Raw genomic sequence first — 19638 nt, forward strand, 5'->3', positions numbered from 1 at the left:
CAGTAACTTCACCTAATGTCAAAACACAATTGCTTTATTAGGAGCCACAAGGAAAGACTCACTGCTGAGAAATCAGCAATTAGTCCTTCATACAGTTCATGCAAAATCTGATTTTATATCTGCAGCACAAATAGGGCTACAATTAATTTATCCCCAGAAGTTCTGAGCAGTCGTTTAGCTTCTGCCCACAGTTTTAGCCTGTGACTTACAGTGAAGTTATCCACAAAGGCAATTAAATATGAAGATGTGTTGTCAGTCAAAAAAGGATAAGACTGGATTTTTTTAATGTTATTCTTTCCTAAGGATCAGTTGTTTAAGGGATCACTTTTAAGGCATCAGATGTTTTTCTTTCATTTCTGAGAAGAAGCCTTATTGAGCAAGGCAAGGGACCAAAATCTGTTTAAAGGTACAATAGTGACTAGCACTTCAGTTTATCAGTCCTAGGACATTTCCCTGCCATTGTGGGTAACACTTACAGGTGGTGTTGATATTCTGAGGGTTTGAGATTTTTTTCTCCTCCATGGTCAGCTCCATTCCTTGGGATTTTACCTTCATGTTAATTGTGCGCTTATTCTTTCATTGCAGATGAATTTACAGTTTGCAGGACTATGTAGGCAAAGACTGCTGAGCACACGGATGGTATGTGGGAGCAGATCAACAAATTAACTTCACGTGCAAGCCAAGCCTTACAACTTTATTTCATATAAACAACACTTAATCGCAGAAGTTGTCTTGGCAATGGCAGATTCAAGTTGTAAGATTTGAGAGGCCAGATCTCAGACATCTTGAAATCCTAGGATGCTAGAATGACACCAACATTAATCAATGGAAAGTATTCAGTTGCTCTTAAATATTGCCCTGAATTTCCTTTGAAGTTAGGAACATATCAATGATTTTTAGAATTTAGTTAACATTGGGAAGCATAAAAAAAAATAAATTACTCTCTAAGCACCTCAGGTTGAAACTGATGTATCTATTAATCTGTAAAACAAAATGAAGGATTCTCACTGAATACTTGAAGTGCAAATCTGACTCCACTAAGGCTTCTGACAACACTCTATCTCTTGAACAGGCCAGAATTACAGTTTTGGTGTGTTAATTAGAAGTGGACCAAAGCCCTGTCTCTGTAAAAAAGCCGAGGTTTGAATTTACATTAAATATCTGGCTGTGATTTCCAGTGTCACATCTGCACTACATTTTGTGCCTATATCTGGTACCTCAGACAGATACAACCAGGTGTCATTTATTTTAATCAACAGCACTCTGCAAATTACTGTGCCTGACCCTCTTAGAGGTTATGGAGCGTTGACCCGGTGGGTCCCTTGAATTAGCCCTCGGACTTTGAAAACCTCCTGTTTGTTGTTTTGTTTATGACATCTGTTTTGCAACTCCTCTGTGAACACTTAGTGCTTGCTTTCATTGTATGAGGTATAAAAGGAATCGTGAAAGTCACATGCATAGTGGAAAAAAGCCCAAGAGTTTTTAAATTATATTTTTGTATCATGAGGACTTTTAGGGATGTCTTTGTTATCTCAAGAACGTGTTTGACAGGTGGAATTGTTTATGAATTTGTGTCCAAGCATTCACAGAGTAAGAAGCCTCTTCTGCTATGTCTCAGAGCAGCTGTGGCTGCCCCCTCCCTGGCAGAGTTCAGGGCCAGGTTGGACGGGGCTTTGGGCAACCTGGGCTAGTGGAAGGTGTCCCTGCCCGTGGCAGGGGGGTTGGAGCTAGATGATCTTTAAAATGTCCCTTCCAACCCAAACCATTCCGTGATTGTGTGATTCTGTAAGTATCTTGTGGCATAAGTGCTTACATGCTATTCCTAAACTGTTCTTGAATATAATCTGAAATAGCAGCCTTTGCTAGAAAGAAGCAATGCCTCTGCACTACAGAAATACCTGGCAATTAAATAATCTGTACTGTGGCATGCCAGTGTCTCAAGCCTGTGGGCATGGTCTTGGTTTATTTCTTCAGAAAAGTTAAATGTATCAAAACCATAAATTGTCTTCATAATATGCCAACTTTATGATGCTTTAAAAGGACAGATTAGCAGGGCCCAGGGTGAAATTTCATACCAAAATTAGAGAAAAAGGGATCTGGCCCAGCATCAGGACAGTCACACAGGTTTGAGGAGGGTATGCAGTTTCAGTACTCTTCCCTGTGTGTGAATGAGGGAGGGTACTTGGAGGAGGGGGAACTTGAAAGCGGAAACTTGAATCTGGCTTTACCCATATCAAAGGTGCATGCCATAAAGAGTAACCCTGGTGGTTAACTAGAAAGAAGTGGATGTCTGGGTTTTTAACCAGACAGTGTTTTACTATATTTTGGTATAAAATGGAAAAAATATCTTGACTTCTCAGTAAGTTTCAGAAAGTGGGAAAACTGTTTCCCATTCAGATTTACCCTTGGCTCCTCTGGTAACACCCCTGAGGGCATTTGTTCATTTGTCCCTCTGGAACACCTCTCCCAGCTATGTTTCCCTGCTCCGTTTCTGTCTGTGTCCATGTACAACATGCCACGTACAGAATGGTGTGTGACACACATTAATACATATAGATAGCCTTCTGCTTCTGACCTTACAAACTGTCCACTTCAGCACTGTCATTCTATAAAATGTCCAACTGCAGTCCAAGAAATGCATTTTAAATGTGAATGCAAACATTTCTATTACTGATAACACCAGCGCAGCATTTTTTGCTTTGCTAGGATTAGGACCTTGATAGTTAAAGTTACATTGGAGTAATGACACTCCAAGGTCGCGTCCTTTACTGACATGGCAAAGGAAAGGGAGGCCTTTGCTGTGTTTCTGATCATAAAATTAAGAAGGGTTATTCCTTGTGTTTGGTGAGATACCTTAGAAGTGAAAGAATATATTTGTGACCTATAAATATTTTAGGTCGCCAAAAATTGAGAGAAATTTACATGTTGCACTCCATGCACACTGAAAGTCAGATTTTAGAAAATATTCTGAAATTTGATAATGATGTACATAAATGCCTCCCTCCTCAGTGAACAGCCATCTACTCACATAAACAGTAAAGCAGCTGTAGTTCAGCTAGGGACACCTTAAAAAAATATATAAAAGTACTGTGATCTGCAGAGAGAAGCTCACAGGAAATTCCAGCTTAGAAGGCTAACTCAAAATCTCTGAATATGCTCCATCGTGCTTCACTTTCATGATCTGTAAAATGGGGGTAATAATCTTTATTGATCTGTCTACCTTTTAGGAATGCATTAAGGAGAACTTAAATGATATCTTCACAGTGTTTTGAACAGTTTTGATATATGCAGCTCTTACAATACAGCTTAGTAGGTGGGCTTGCCATTTTACCAGGTCCCCTTGCAGAAGAGCTCTCCTGGTTTTTTTTAGGGTTCTCTGGTCTTCCCATCCAAACTTCTAACTGGGCAAGTTTGATAAATCAATGATGACTTCAGCACCGACCACTTGTTAGCTGAGCTGCTGTAGCTAACCAAGTGCACTCTTTTCACTCAAGGAGTTGGTTAAGTTGTCATGTTGTATTTCAGTTGAGCCTACCTGTAGGCACATCATTGGGCTGTGACTGCTGAAGGAGCAGTCACTCTTTAGGATGCTGTCACCTGAGTCATATCTTAGCCTAATAACAGAAGGAAGAGGATGATCCTCCCCCTCCAGCTATGCCTGAGTTAGTGGGATATCATTGCATGATGCTTTTCAAGAGGATGGATTTTTCTGGGGTTGCTGTGTATCACCTCTGGTGATTAAATATGCAGAGGTCTTTACAGATCCCTGCTACTCTTCACAACACAGTTCATACATGTATCCTCTTTATATCTTTAGCAAGAGATTCAGAGTTGTTACTCTAGTTTTGCACTCTCAGAAAGTAACTTACTGGTCTGCCCACAAAGCCACTGGTGTTTTCACTAAACACTTAGTTTAGAGCTAGTTTTACACTCTATTGTGCAGTTCCCATTCATACAATATAAATTAATTGTTGAAAGCAACAGGAATTTTAGATGTTTGTTTTGGAGACAAATTTGCTTTTCAAGTTTCATTGCGAACACTTTAGCCTGTTTTCATGAGGAAGCTAGTCTATGACTAGTTCCATCTATCCTTATTTCCCTTTTTTCATCCATCCATACATCCATCCATACATCTCTCCATACTTCCCTAATGTCTTTGAAACAGCTGACCAGTTTCAACAAAATTTATCAGAAATAAAGAGATCTAAAAATATGATTAAGCCCCTAAATTGAATGGTAATCAGCAGATAAACTGAGGAAAGCTACCTTTTTACTATCTCCACTGAGGAAAAAGAGGGAGAACTCAGCCATAATCCACCCTATTTCTCAGCAGTCAAGTAGGTCACCACTAGTCAGTGTATGTTATAAGGGACTCAGGGCAACTGGGATCATACTACTGGGGGACAAAAGGGACATGCAGTGTGGGGTATGTTGAGGATAAAGAGGAGGAAGCAAGGCCTCCCTGGAGAGGGAAGACTGGAGGCTTTATAATGGGATAGATGTTTGGGGGGAGGGCTATGATAAAGTCAGAGAAGATGTGGTGAAGGAAAGAGAGATGTGTTTTGTCTCTTTTTTTTTTTTTTTTTTTTTTTTTTTTCCTGTTAAGATAATCCTATGACTCTAGCTTCATTTGTTGTTAGGAAAAAAAAAAAAAAAAAAGTTTTGTTTTATTCCCAAGTTTTATCAGAAGTTTGTTTCAGATGCTCTAATACTTGTAAAAAGTCTTCCAACAGCGTAACTGTCTGTAGCCTGGTGGCTATTGACTGACAAGCTTTCTTATAGCATCTGTTTGACATCTCATCCTAATATTAGTTTTACAGGCACGTTCACATTTTAGGAAATCGCTGTATTCTCAAGTCTGAGATGTCATTAAGTGTCTCTTTCTGCAAGCACTTGCCCCAGAAATGTTAACTAAAATGTTTTATCTAACACCAGCCCTTCCGTTGTGTTGTACGACTTAGTTGCCATCCAAAAGCAGATGCATTTTTATCAACATATCTTAATAAGCCATGTCCTGAAAGGCACCAGTATCTTTGTTCCTCCCTGTGATCACATGGGAGTCCTAGGTGGTCATCTAGAGTACTAGGTATCAGTAAATCAAGGAAAATCACAAAAGCACTTCAGTTCACAGTTAATAACATTGTACAGATGAGTTGTAGAAAGCAAGAAAACAGGCTGATATTTGCTTCTATTTCACTCTGTGTTCAAATGAGGTGTGGGAACAAACATCATCCCGGGACCAGAGCGTGGCCTGGCATTTGTTTCATGCACTCTCAGCCACAGCAGATTTGTTGGGGATGACGGTGGGCAGTGGTAAAACAGGTGATGTGGGATGCAACAAATGAGTTTGAAAGTCCTCATCATCTCAGTAAAGGAATGGTTATTTCTCACCTCCAGCTTGTGTGTATTCCAACCAAATTTGATTTATCATGCATAGAACAAGTAATTATGTGTGGTAAGTATATGCATCATGTGTGCATTTTCCCTTTCTGTGTCATTTTTTCCAGATTACTGGGACAATCCCACTGATGCCTAATCCAGTCCCCTCCAGCCAGGCAGCAGGTGGAGCTCAGGGACTTCAGGTGCAGCCGATAACTCCGCAGTTATTGACCAATGCCCAGGGTCAGATCATCGCTACTGTCATCGGCAACCAGATACTCCCAGTGATCAATACCCAGGGAATAACTCTATCGCCGCTCAAGCCAGGCCAGCAGGTAAAGTGTCTGGAGCCTGAATGATTATCAAAACAGATGTGCAGAAATATACTCCTCACACACTCTCTCATAACCTTTCTAAAAACTCACACTTCTTTATCATTTTTAAAAACAAAAGATTAATTCTATCATACATAGTATACTAGTGCATACTATATGTAGTTATTTCATAATGTCATATTATAGCATTTATTTATACATTCAGGGGCTATCCAGTTATTCTTTTTTCTCTTTTAAATGTCAATATCGGGCCAACTGACAAATTTAGTGTAGCAAAAGTGCAGTAAGAATATGAAACAGGAGAGGCCTGCCTGGCCTATAAAGTTCAGTTCCTTGGTTAGTGGTCAACTAGTAGCCTGGGGTTTGACATGCTTTGGAACATGCAGAGAAAAAAAAACAAAACAAAAACAAAAACAACTTCTTCACTGAAAAATCAGATATGATTGTACATATTTGCTTAGACAGAAAGTATTTTTAGGGAAATCTTTTTTCAGTATAAGACGCCAGGTAGTTCACAGATTTCAGGATGGGTGCACCAACTTCACCAAGGTCCAGAAAGATTTCTGGAGTTCTTTATATACTACTCTAAAGTCAAATTCCTTAGTTTTGTCTACATCTCTAGAGCAAAGAATTGTAGTGCCACCTTTTTTCTCTGAAAGAGAGGAAATTGAGGATGGAAAAGACATCAGATGTGATTACCAAAAATGTACTTATAAAAGTGTCACTCACTTAAATGTTCAGCTTAGAATTTCTATTGCTGCTGGTGCTTGTTTGCTAGTCCTGCCTACACCTCCAGTCAAGAGTAGCAGCTTTTTGTTTGTTTCTGAAAATCCCAGGCCCCCCTGAACTCCAAACAGATTAATTATTTTTTTTCAAATTTAGAAGTAGAGAGCCAGTGGATCTCTAAGATGACTTTTTTGTTTGTTTTGAAAGTGTTTCACATCCAAGTGGTTGCATACTGTTTTTTCCATCCTATCCTCTGTGTTATCTAGCAGAGGCATTTTCCAAAGCACTTGTCATTTATCTAACACTATTTTCTTTAATAGGAGCAGACTTACACTCCTGGCAAGTGCTTTTGGAATTGTTGCATGTATGTGGTTTAAAACAAAGCAGGATGGATGGGAGGGCAGGCTCTGTGTTCTCCAGCATGGGAAAGCCTGACAGTGGAATAAGAAACTCAGCAGTTTACCTTTGGTTTCCCGGGGGGTGTGTGGGGTGGGGTGTTTCTTTTTGAGTCAGTCCCCTGAAGAGATCAGATCTTTCTCTCCTTTTGGGGGAAGCTCTCAAGAAGCATAGCAATCCTGAGGTCCCATTTGAAGCTTGTGAAATTTAGAAGTAAAGAGGAGGATAGAGGTCTAGGATTATTTCCTGAGACCTTCTCACCTGCAGAGCAGCGCACCTTCTAAGTCCTGCAGCAAAGCAACCTCTTCCAGGCAACGTCTGCCACTAGTATCAGTGGGCAGAGAGGGGACAGAGGTATGACCTTTCTCTGCACAGCTAGTGGTACCAGGCTCATAAAGGGACAGACTGCTGCTGAAGGCTGCAGCTTGCTGAACGAGCAGAGGTTCAAGGTAGAAAGTCACTGTTTACCCATATTGTGCTCTATTGTACTCGTTCACCCAACCTGTGTCATCACGTGCAACGATCAGCTGGCGGAGACTGTCAGTCAGCAGAGTGCTGGTTATGTCCAAGAGCCAAAGATGTGCCCCATACTGTGCTGGTCTGTGTAGGTAGAAAAACTTATTTTGCCAAGATGAGGTTTGCAGGGTCCAACCTGTGCCTCTCACACAGTCCTGAGTTCTCAGAGGCTGCAGGAGGGGCCACCAACAGCATAGACCCTCCTTACCTACATCTGTTGGAGTCTGATCAATACACTGGTTTTGATTGGGGGGAAAAAAAAAAAAAAAAAAAAAAAAAAAAAAGTAGTGCAAATACTATATGAAAAAATAGTACACAGTACTATTTTTAATAGGAACTGCAGAAAATTATTTCTATGTATTTGTGCTCCCTCTACTGGCTCTTCTGCTTTTATGGAAGGAAGTCAGAGGAAATTTTGCCATTGATTTCAGTACGAGCAGAAAAGAGGTATGAGAGCCTGATTCCTCATAGGAATAATGCCGATGGACAGTCAAAAGCAATTGACCGTGGACTATACAAACTGCCATCTCATTTGAAAAGTAAATAGAATTACACGAAGAATAAGGAGATCCTGAATTTATCTTACTGCTGGGGGAAAAAGACTTAGCCAAACTGTAGTGTTTGGCTAATGATAGCATATTTAGTCATAAATTTAAGACTTTGTTTTCAAAAGAACTGATTCCTCGAACTCAGAGGGCTCAGGAGAAATTAAAAATATTTTTGAAAATGGTGTCACATGGCATTTGGTGTCTTCTAACTTGATGAAAGCAGCTTCAGAAGGGAGAAAGAAGAATACAAGACAAGTTTGGGAAGAGTTTTGAGAATGTCATGGAGAAATAAATGAGGAAATAAATAATGTAGTAAAATGTTCCAGTAGCAGATGATCGTAGTTTAACTTTCAACTTGTCACTTTCTTGGAAACTAACTATTACAGGAGAAAGAGAGGTGATTGCAAGTGGTGATAGTAAGCTGCTGCTTGCTAGCTGAGTCGCAATAATTGAACCTGTGTAGCCTGTTTCACTTGCTAAATAATGCGTGCTAGTGCTTTTTGCCTGAAGATTTAAATGCCTCGGATATTGTTTTTAGTCAGCTTTACTTAGGTGGACTACATGTGTTATTTATTCATACAACTTTTTTAAACTTGACAGACTAAAAACCCAATGTCTCCTCATGGAAATGAGTTCACAGATTACAGTTCACATGTAGTGTAAAGTGGTGCTTCTTTTTCCTTGTTGTAACTAGGTTGCTTTTTTAATGTACACAAGCAATTCCGTTGTAATGCTATTCCTCTTGGTTTTAAGAATAAATAGATGTTTCTGATCTATGTCCTTTAAACTACCCACAGTAAGGATTGTTCATCTTTAAATTACACTGAGTAGTTAAGGCTTCAGTGTTTTTCACTGTTTTCCAAGATTCTGCTAACCTAAGCAGCAATATCTGTGCACACACCAAGAATTCTCCTAGAAATTGTAATGGTTTTCTAAAGCAGACAGCTGTTTGTACTCCTGTTGTAGTCTGTATCCTTTTTATCTCTATTCATAAACAAGTTTTTCTTTGCCTTTAATAATTTTTACTGCCCATCTCCCAACCCTTTCAATTTCCACACTAATCTCCTCAAGATTTTGTGATCAGAACTGTACGCTGTGATCACAGTGAGGATGTCTCGCTGTTTTACATAATAACATTATAATATTTTCAGCATTATTTTCTGTCTTTATCTCAATACAGCCTAACATCCTGCTTTTTTCTAACTATCTCTGCTCATTGAGCAGGTTTTTCAATAAGCAGATGTATACACCATGATACATCTCTGCTTCCCTGATTGTTACCATGTGAGTCACTAAAATGGTTCCTTTTAACACGAATCACTTTACACCTATCTACTCTGTACTTCATCTGTCATAATGCTCCCCTGGCGTGTTGTAAACAGGATCTATAAGTTGTTCATGGTATTCTGTACTAGCTTAAGAAACTCACATGTGCCTCCTGCTGATTCAACTTTCCCATGGTTCGCCATCTTTTCTTGCTGCTTGATGAAACCATTCAAAAATTTGGAATAAAACCTTTGATCTCTACTTATAGTCTCCTTTCTTGAAAAAGGACGATTTATTCCATAATTTTATGTTTCTTGCTTTTTTAAGCTGTTTATATCTCATAATAGAAGAGTGCCTTGTAAGCTTAACTTCTGCACTTCCTCCATGCCTCTCAGGAGGGATTTTGTTAAAATCCAGGTTATATGGCTAAATGCACATTTTTTTTTCAAGAGCAGATGAGCTTGTTGTAACAACTTGTCAGCATTTTCATTTGACATCAGATTTGAAAACCTTGTTTTAAGGTGTTCCTTCATATCTTTAACAACACATGTTAACGCCATCACAACTGACAGAGGATCTTGAACCATGAATTGGAGTCTTATGAAATTTAGAAAAGGGTTTAACTTGCTTAACTTAGTCATAGAGCAGTTAGGTATCTGATGAAAGCTAGTTAACTATATTTTCTGTAGAGACAAAGAGACATAGTCAAGGAGACATATGCATGTCCAATGGGCAACTCAAGCTGTCAAAATAGAATAATTTTTAGATAGGTTGAAACTCTAATAGGTATCTTAAGGTATCTAGTTTCCACTGTTGTGAGAGAGGGCTAGGGTAGCGATTTTAGGATAGACAGTTCTTAGATGAGTGGAATTAGGTAAGAAGAATGCAGTTGCCATTGATCACTGTGGTTCAGAACACATTCTTGTTTATGAATTCCTTAAACAGCTTTCCTAATAATTAGTGGGTTTCTAACTATTTGTCTGCACACACAGAAGCAACTTCTATACATTTTATTGTTCTCCAGTGTGCCTCATCAAGTGGGTTCCCTTCTTGCTGTTGTCTGGCTCTTTCCTTCTACATAGATTCATTAAATCAGGCTTGTAGTCCAAGTTATCCCCAGTCTTGTTTTATCTACACTGCCTGCCAGAACTTTTCATATTTCATTGTGTCTTATAGCACTACCAGCTTTGGGCTTCTGCCAACTCTAACACAATAAAACAAGCTACTAGGCAGCATTTTCTTACGTAGTCAGTTCCCCATCTTCGTTGTCATTGGCTATCATGCTCCAGATTAACTGTTGAAAAGACACAGATAGCTCTCATATGGCTCTGTGGTCATTCTTGTACATCTGCCTTTCAAATTTCATGCCAGACATTTTCTTTCTACAGTCTCAACGGACCACATAGACCCTACCATCTCATTATCACAACTTTATGCATTCCCTTGTTACCCTCTCCCATTAAACTCTAACCAGCTCTCAATCATTTTCTCTCTGCAATGTTCTTACTGTTTTGATGCTCTCTTGGTTTATGAGAAATGCACTCTTCTTTCTCTGTGCTTGAATATAGCCACTGAACTGTGTTGTCTCAGTCCAACTTTGTTTTTCTTTTGCTGTTTATATGACTTTCAGTGATGAGGGTAACAATTTTTCCCACTTCTCTCTGTTTTCCTTTACCATCAGCACCACATAATTCCATGGATAAAATTACTAGATTTTACTAGATTTTTGGAAGTCAAGATTACCAGACTATTTACTAGTACAAGGAAGTACATCAGATTTTCCATGCAACAGCATGAACACTTGACTTGTAATTTAACATCTATTCCTGACCACTTTTCTTCATGGCACCTGCATTTGTAGGAATAGGATATCTCCAAAAAGTCAATATAACTACGCCACACCATTGGGAAAAGGAAGATAACACTACACTACCTGTGTCATTCTAAGGAACTGAGGCATAGAGAGAATAAAGCACTGTTCACTGTAGGAACATTACTGTTACCTTTGAATTATGCGCTTACCTACACATTTAAATCTGTTACTGTAATACTGACATTATATCATTCCCAATGGGGGGCAGAAAGATGACTGATGCACCTGATTTGCGTACAGAATTGTATCTTCTGCAGAAGCTCAGCTGTGTCCTCAACCTCATTTGGCGAGCCGAGAGATCTTCAATTGCAGCATATACTTTGAACATAGTTCTGATCCCACAGAAAGTCTTTGAAAGAACTTCAGTAGATGCTGTCAAAGTCCTGCTCCGAGTTATGTCCACAGCACACCAGCACTTCTTTGATGTAGTCTTCATTCTGAGCCAAGTATGTGCACAACCTGTGTCAACCCAAAGAGCTTTTTTGTGCTGGTTTCCAAATATACATGTTCTGTCAATGTAAGCAGTGTGTATAGACACCCCTTATACTATATTATACTATACTGAGAGAAAATATACTTGTTAAGTATCAAATAGCTTTCAGATTCATATATTCACTTACTTGAATTTAGTTGAGTAAGTTAAATCAGGGTGGCGGGGTACAGTGTTTGGGAAACATTCTGCAGAGTTGACTGTGAAAGTGATTTGGCATGAAGTCTGTGGATATACCTAATAACTTACTTTCTCCATTTGCTAGAAGATTTAAGAATACCTTTTTGAAGTCCATGCCTGGTCATGCACTATGAATAGGTTTGAAGACAGACTTCCTCTGCCATGACACTCCTGAATCACGCAGTGGCCACAGCACACCACCACTTTTTCTCAAAAACAAATGTATGGCACATTTTAGGAAATGTAGATGGAGCAGAGAACTCTGTTTATAGGAAAAATGGAAGCATGAAACGCTTAAACTACTACTTCTGCAGTGCATTAGCATGGCATTTCAAAATGTTTGTGAATATCTTTATATATTAATGTATTTATTTTTCAGCACCTTCCATCAACTTTAGTCTTTACTAGAGCTAATGTCTATATTTCCCAGGAAGAGCTAGCTGACATCAGAAAAAAATAGAAAAATCTTTATTTGTATCATAAAGGGGATTATTTAAAATGTATTTCTTGCTCTTTGTACCACTCCTCTTAGTTTCATCTCTTCTGCCCTTTTTGTTATACTTGTCTTTTTCACCTCTGTCTTCTCTAATTTGTTGTGTTTCCTTGTCTCTCAGATTTCCTTTCCACTGAATCATAGAAAAATAGGACTGGAAAGGACCTGAAGAGGTCATGCAGTCCATCCCCTCCCCCTAGGCAGGATCAACTGTCCCTATATCATCCTTGACAGATGTTTGTCTAACTTGTTCTTAAAAATCTTCAGTGATGGAGGTTCCCTGACATCCCTAGGTGACCTAGGCCACTCTCCTTAGCATTAGAAAGGTCTTCCTGATGCCTGACCTTAGCCTCCCTTACTGCAATTTAGACCCATTACTTTCTTCTCCCTTCCATTAGGGCCATATTTTGCCCTTGTTGTTTGTCCAGCCTCTCTGTGAAACCAGTGGCTGTTCTGTTACGTTACAGGGCAATGTTCTCTCAAAAGTTTGTTCTTTATTTCCGCTTAGTTTCTATCTCTTTCCTTATTTGATGTAAAATACCTAACTACTCTATCATTATCATGTAACTTTCTGGATGCAGGGAACAACATCTCTGAACTCATAAGACCTTAATACAGGACTCTAGTCAACCATCCCAGGTGTAGGAATTTCTTATATACATAATTTAAGAACAAAATTTAGTCTTAGGGACCTAATTCATTCTTTGCCTCTGCAATTGTGAATCAATGCTACCTTCACTGTTGACAGCAGCATGTAAAACTAATGTAAAAGGAATAAGAATCAGGCCCTTTGCATTTTTCAGTTTATTGTGATGCACTTTATGCTTCTCATACTCATCTTATTCCTCTAGCTGTAGTGTGCATACATGTATTTCTGCCAGATACTGATCAGTGTTGCATACGGTCATCATTCTCAGCATGTCTCCTATATCCACCTACACAGAATGGCACTTACAGCCACTGCTTCTGTAATTTCTGTGCCTCCTTCTGTCTTTGGATGGAAAATGCACAACAGTCATAAATATAATTCATATCATATGTACGTGTCCAAAATTGGGAAAAGTCAGCTATTGCAAGTTTGAATTGATTCTGTCATCTGGTATCTAATTCATAATCTGTTTGTTGCCTCTCCTTAAGGCTATTTCTAGAGTGGAAATTATAGTGGATGAAAAGAGAGAGAGTGTTTTAATGCAATTTCATGACATAGATAACTATCATTGTTCTTTAAGCAGGACATTTACAGCTTAACCATCATGTCTGTAAAACAGAGGGTGTGCTGGAAAATATGTAGGGAGTTAAAGACGGAATCCACCCTCAGTCCCTGGTCAGGCCTTAAGGTGACTCTTCAGCCTCTCCAACCCCATTGCTCCCTTTTCCCTCACAAGCAGAGAGTTAGAAACCAACTATCTGTAAATATCTCTTATATATTTCTATTACACCTAAGGTCAATGTGCATCCAGACTTCACTAACCATATCCCTTTTTGCACAGATAAGTTTTGAGAATTTCTTACATTTGTCCAAAGATTTCTGGACATCTGACAAGAAAACTGCAAAGCTAAAAACTGGTATCCCAGTGATTTCAAAAATATGTTTGAAGATGCATTGTGCAATACATTGTGCAGAGAATCATATATTTTCTAGACTTAAGCAGGATACTGTGCATGTGCTACGCAGTGGCCCTGGCTGTGTGCACACTTTGCATGCACGACTGGAGAACAGAGAATGCCCTCTCATTCTGGTGCTTCTTGAAAGCTTCAGATTTGTTGTGTACATGCTCAACAGTTGAACTGTTCAGGGACTATACATGCAGCATGGCTGGAAAGTGTTGGATTTGCCATCTATGTTTTACATGATAAGAAATAGCATAGAATCTTAAAAAATTAAGGCTGGAAGGTCAAGATTGAAGAGATTATCCAGCCCACTCTGTTGTTCTCAGGTGGAGTAGCTATTCCAGTATTTGTCTAACTTGCTCCTAAGCACTCTCATAGAACTCCACAGGTTCCCTCAGTAGTTTATGCCAGTACTTCACTGTCACATTAGACAGCTTTTCCCAGCACCTAATTTGAATCTTCCAGGTTATTACACCTCATTCTCTCAGCTATAAAATGTAAGACAGACTCATTCTCTCCTCTTTTCATTAGCTCTGCCTGTATTTGAGGCAGGCATCATATTCCACTTAGTCTTCCCTTCCTTCGATTAAACACAACCAAGCTCATTCCAGCTGTCTTCATAAACCTCAGGTAACTCCCGAGCCTTCAGCCATTCTAATTATTCCCCTCCAGTTGGTCCAGATTTTTTCTGAAGTGTGGCATCTAGCTTTGGACATGATGCCCCCCCCTGCAGAGGTCTTTGCAGTGCTTAGTAGAAAAGAAGATGCTTCACATACACTACAGACATCACTCCCACTCACACAGCTTGGTATGGCAGTTGCCTTTTCTTCATTTTTGTGGCACCCCAGGATTGCTAGTGGCATGTTCAAACTGACAGGATTATTTCGAATCCTAATCCCATACTTCAACCTATCAAAAGTCCCTCCCAGCATGTCATCAGCATGTAAATTTAGTAAGCGTATTCTCTTCCCCCTCATCCAGGTCGTTAAGAAAATATTGAGTAGTGCAGAACGAGGACAGACTTCTGTGAAGCACCATACGCGCACACTACCATTTCCACAGATAGATATCTCTCCTCTCAGTTCTGTTTTCTAACTACTTTTGCATTCATTCTGCAGCAATTTCATCTAAACTATGTTTCCCTAGGTTATAAAGAATGTCACACGAGGGAGCATCGAGAGACTTGTAAAGTCAAACCACCTACTGCTTTTTCCCTGTCCGCGAGGCCAATTACCCTGTCTTAGAGGGAGATCAGATTGGTTTGACACAGTTTGTTCCTAACAATCCATGCAGTCTATTGGTACCTTGTTTTCTTGTGGGTGCTTACAAATTGTTTGATTATTTTCTTCAGTACTTTTCCACGGGTTGAAGTTTAGTTGACTGGACTATAATTTTGCAGATCCTTCTGTTTAAAGATAGCTACTATGTTTGCTCCTCCATCCTTGTGGATAAGCACTAACATCTTTAAGACTGTTCCAGATAGCGCAAAATCATCTAACTCATCTAAATACAGTACTTTTCTTCCCTCGCCTAGGCTGAAATCTTTAGTTTTGCCAGAGATTCCCTCGGACAACAGACCCAGACTCCAATTGCTTGCCTGTTTCTGAAAGCTGCAGTCTGGAGTGATGTGGGTGTAATGGATGGGCAGTCTGTTTCTTCAGCATTCAGAGGAGGCCAGCCCTCCTAGTGGACTGCTTCCCTAGGAGAAGATATTATAAAAGTAGACATTCCGTGTTGGGAGTTCTCTATGGATAAAATATAGCCCTTAGCAAAATTTTTTAAAAGATGCCCAGTGCTTGCATGAGTGAATTCTGGAAGCCTTTCAATAAGCTTCTCAACTATTATCCCTATGATAAAGTGCCAGTTTTCTTTTCTAAAATGTGCTTGATCAAAAAAAGGTCTTTGAAATAATAAAATGTTTTTGTTTATTGATCCCTAGAGAACTCAGAATTGGCTAAAACTGGTCAGATAAATAATTTTCATTATTATTAAGGGTAATTCAAAGTTTCTTGCTTCATTTTGTGTTACATCATTGCATATAGGAGATAGAAAAAGGAGTTGTGATTTTTTCCATTCTTAAACAGACCCATGACAGGAATAATGTCATTAAAATCGTTCATATGTATTCCACAGAAAAGTCTCATCTTGAAAGCGATCAGATACCTTTATCTACTGTACCATACAATTTGTTTTCTACTTAGCATCAGTCATTTCTGTGTGTTCTGGGAGTGTATTATATATAATTTGAGTATTACTAATGAATTCAGCTCCTTTTCTGAAGTAATTTGTTCAGTTAAATATCAAAAGGGAAAAACTCATACTCCTTAGAATTCAAGAAATAGATTTAAATTACTGACTTCAAGCAAGGCCAAATAGGCCTTTATCTTTCCCCCTTTCTGAGAATTCAGATAACAGCTATCACTTAAAAGTGAAGCCTTTTAGTACATTTTTGCAATCTTTTTTGATCAATATCAAGAATCAACATAAAATAAAGGCATAATAAGTAGCAGTCACCTGAGTGTATCAGGACAGTATTACTGTATTATTAAGCTCTGAAAAGGCTTTACTGGACTCCTAGAAGCCAATTCAAAACTGTAAGGTCCATTGTGTACCTTCTTTCTGAAGAGAGACTGCCCTTTGAATTTGCTGGGAGTTTTATGTAAAAATCAGCACCAGAGAATGTTTCTAGTGTTCAGTCCCATGTGAAAGCTTATTATAGGCAGAAGGGATTAATGGTTCTTTCCTTTCCTCTAGTGAACAACCGAAGACTACACTGTTGTAAAATTTGTTTAAAAAAATTTTAAAGCCAGGTTCATGTATCACAGCATATCATTTACATCTACTGTACTCACTAGACTTTATAGGTGCATCTTACTTGACACCGTCCTGATGTGAATGGGGCTCAGGCGTTTCACTGTGTGTTTTAGGCGAGGACAATTTATTGACTGAGAAATAAGATTTCAACGTTTTGGTTTGTTTGCTAGATCTAATGTAATAAAACGGATTATTCCTTTCTGTAGGAAAGGGATCTTTCCCCAGTTTATCTTCTCTTTCCCATTCCTGCTCTTCTTGGCCCTGGTACTGCAGTAAGAAACAACCTCTCTGAAACAATGCTGATTTATATAAGAATCCATGTAGGGAATAAGTCTGACTTCATTAGTCAGAAAACAGGTAAGGACATGTATTTATTAAATCAGAATGCTGCTGTGAATGTCATAGGTCTCATCACCCTTTTCAAACAAGTATTTAGCTTCTAATTAGATTAATTATCTGGTTGAACTGAGAAAAAATGGGAAGTCAGAATGCAAAAGAGCTCAGATTGCTCCTGCTGTAACAGTCATCTGAAATAAATCCATGGTATTTGATGCTCCTATGGGGTTTGTTCCCCAGAAGTAGATGGGTGAGATGGTGCGTTGGAAGTTTCCTGTTACTGCTTCATTTTCTAAATACCTATTTTTACATTTTAACATATAGCTCCATCAGCCCTCCCAGACGCAAGTGGGACAAGCAGCCTCACAACCCAATCTCCTGCATTTGGCTCACAGTCAAGCATCTATGTCTCAAAGCCCAGTGCGTCAGGCTTCCTCTTCTTCCTCCTCATCCTCCTCCTCTTCAGCTTTGAGTGTTGGCCAGTTAGTCAGCAGTAAGTATTGCTCCCTGGCTCTCCTTAATTCTCCCCTCTGTTTGTCCTCCTCACTGCTGAGTTTCCTGATCTGCTTTTCCTCTTTTTTTTTTTTTTTTTCATATAGTAGATTGTATATTGCTAAGTAGAGTGACTCTTACCAGTGAGACTGCTAAGTGCTGTCATGGATGGGGCTTAAGGTAAACATGCCTTGAGAAATTGTAATCAATGCTGAAAATGGTCATAAAAATGGTAGCAGCTGTTAATTGACTTATGAGGGCAATTCTTATAACTGAAATGTTGGGTATGTTATTTGGAAATGAGAAGTTTATGAATCATTCAATATAATGAAATATATTGCTTAGAATTTGATGGGCAGACAGATCCTACTTTTGGTTAGGCTGCTTATTGGTTACTGTTTGTTTGCTTAGTTAGTGTAACAAACCATTTTACAAACCCTGACACTACACAAACCTAGAACCAGAGACCTTTCTTGCCAGGAAAAGCTTGAACAATTTAAACAAGAACGAACTGAAAAATGTGGAGAGGAGGAAGAAGCACACTGCAGTGAAATAACTGAGTTTCAGTGTTAGGATTGTAGCAGCTGACCTCCTGAACAGCCCTTTCTTCAAGATCACATAGTTCAGAGTCTTTGCTATTACCTTATCAGCATTAACTTTGGTCTTTACATAGCAAAACCAGCAGGTTAAAAGTATACATAAGACGCATTAACAGTTTTTGCACATCTGCAAAAATCTGAGTGTATTCGATGACCTTGTTCAAAGATATTACATGTACATATTTCAAGTAAACAAACACTATAGCTCACACTGTATTGGTAATGTAAAATATATAACTGATACAAGCTTACAGAGGGCTTGGAGAATCTGTCATGCAAGGGAATATGTGAAAAAATCTCGGTTAGATTATTTCAGAGATTCTTTACATGAGGAAATTACTAGCAGAGCTATAGTGTTAAAATTATACTGATATAACTCCCAGTGTGAATACTTTTATTCTAGAATAAAAATATCTGCATTGGTAGCTGTAAGTACATAAAATATATAGATACAGATATAATTATAGTGTTATAAATATACTGTTATTGCTTTGTCAGTAAATTTTCTCATGTCGTCAAGCTTGTAGGAAGAAGACAAATAAGAGGCTTCATGTTAAAAATACATAAAGTTACCCCTCATCTATGTGAGAAACCTGACTAAAATAGCTAGTGCAGAATAAGTTACTTCTCAATGGCTAGTCCAGAATAGCCTCCCTTGTGGACATTCTTATTTTAAAAATATTCTAGAATAACTATTGAGGGAAACTCTACCCCACAATGGTTATTCCAGTCAATTTCCCCACGTGGATAAGTGCACTGCACAATAAAAGGAACATGGAAGAAGCCATTTTAAGTTTACAGGATAAATCCATCAAAAGTTAGGAGATGCTAGAAAAATAGTTGCTTGTTCAACTTATACAATTCCTCTTAGAACATGTATTTTATGATAATGATACATGTTGTGATTAAAATCACACAATTGTGATTTTTTTTTTCTCATCCTTTCAGTACATTCCCAATGGAATTGTTCTAAGGATGCATCAGAATTACTAATGCAACAGGAGGGCTGTTGTCCCAGGGTTTGTTCCCTACCTGAGTCTCTAAACTGTTCCCCAGTTTGTGCATCATTTGAGGTAGGGAACTGTAGAAGGGTAAAGGATGGTCTTGCTTCGGGCGGTAGAGGACTGAGGAGCTGAAGCTTTCTGTCTGCCAAGTAATTCCAGTGCAACAGCAGACAAGTCACTTAAAGAAGATTTTTCACAAGTGCTCCCTCAATATCCAGCTTGAGACTCTGGACTTTAATTTACAGAAGAACCTGGTACTCACAGTTACAATTTCAAGTGCACTTTCAGTGTGGAACTCTGTAAAGAACCATTTAAAGACATGGTCTAAAAAATAATCTCCTACTTGACCTAGACTGGGTAGCCAAAAATGCTTTTTCCCTTAATATCTGTCCATTTCTCTGTGAATGAGAAGGGGAAGACCCTCATCTTATAGAAACACAAGAAAATAAATTAAGATTTTAAAAAAAACAGAAGAGCTCAAGAGAAAATGTCTTTGGTAAAGAGCTTTAATAGAGGTCTGGTGCCACACTGAACAAGTGAAAAGGCAATACATCAATCAGGTCCTTCATTATGAAGCACA

The 19638-nt window shown here is 38.8% G+C and overlaps 1 protein-coding gene across 6 annotated transcripts in view; it reads left to right on the plus strand.

Moving 5' to 3' along the window:
* Window positions 1-19638, plus strand: part of POU6F2 (POU class 6 homeobox 2) — a 317306-nt gene that overhangs the window by 279290 nt on the left and 18378 nt on the right. For all 6 annotated transcript variants that reach the window (XR_003397925.1, XM_026843964.1, XM_026843960.1 and 3 more), the window contains exons 7-8: window positions 5508-5714; window positions 17288-17456. Coding sequence is in view for 5 of the 6 variants with exons in the window: in XM_026843964.1 (XP_026699765.1) it covers window positions 5508-5714; window positions 17288-17456 (376 nt within the window). In the remaining variant the exon portion in view is untranslated. The remainder of the gene's footprint in view (window positions 1-5507; window positions 5715-17287; window positions 17457-19638) is intronic.

Source organism: Athene cunicularia, assembly GCF_003259725.1.
Source record: "Athene cunicularia isolate RWA chromosome 2 unlocalized genomic scaffold, athCun1 chr2_part2, whole genome shotgun sequence".
In the NCBI taxonomy this organism is placed as follows: Eukaryota; Metazoa; Chordata; class Aves; order Strigiformes; family Strigidae; genus Athene; species Athene cunicularia.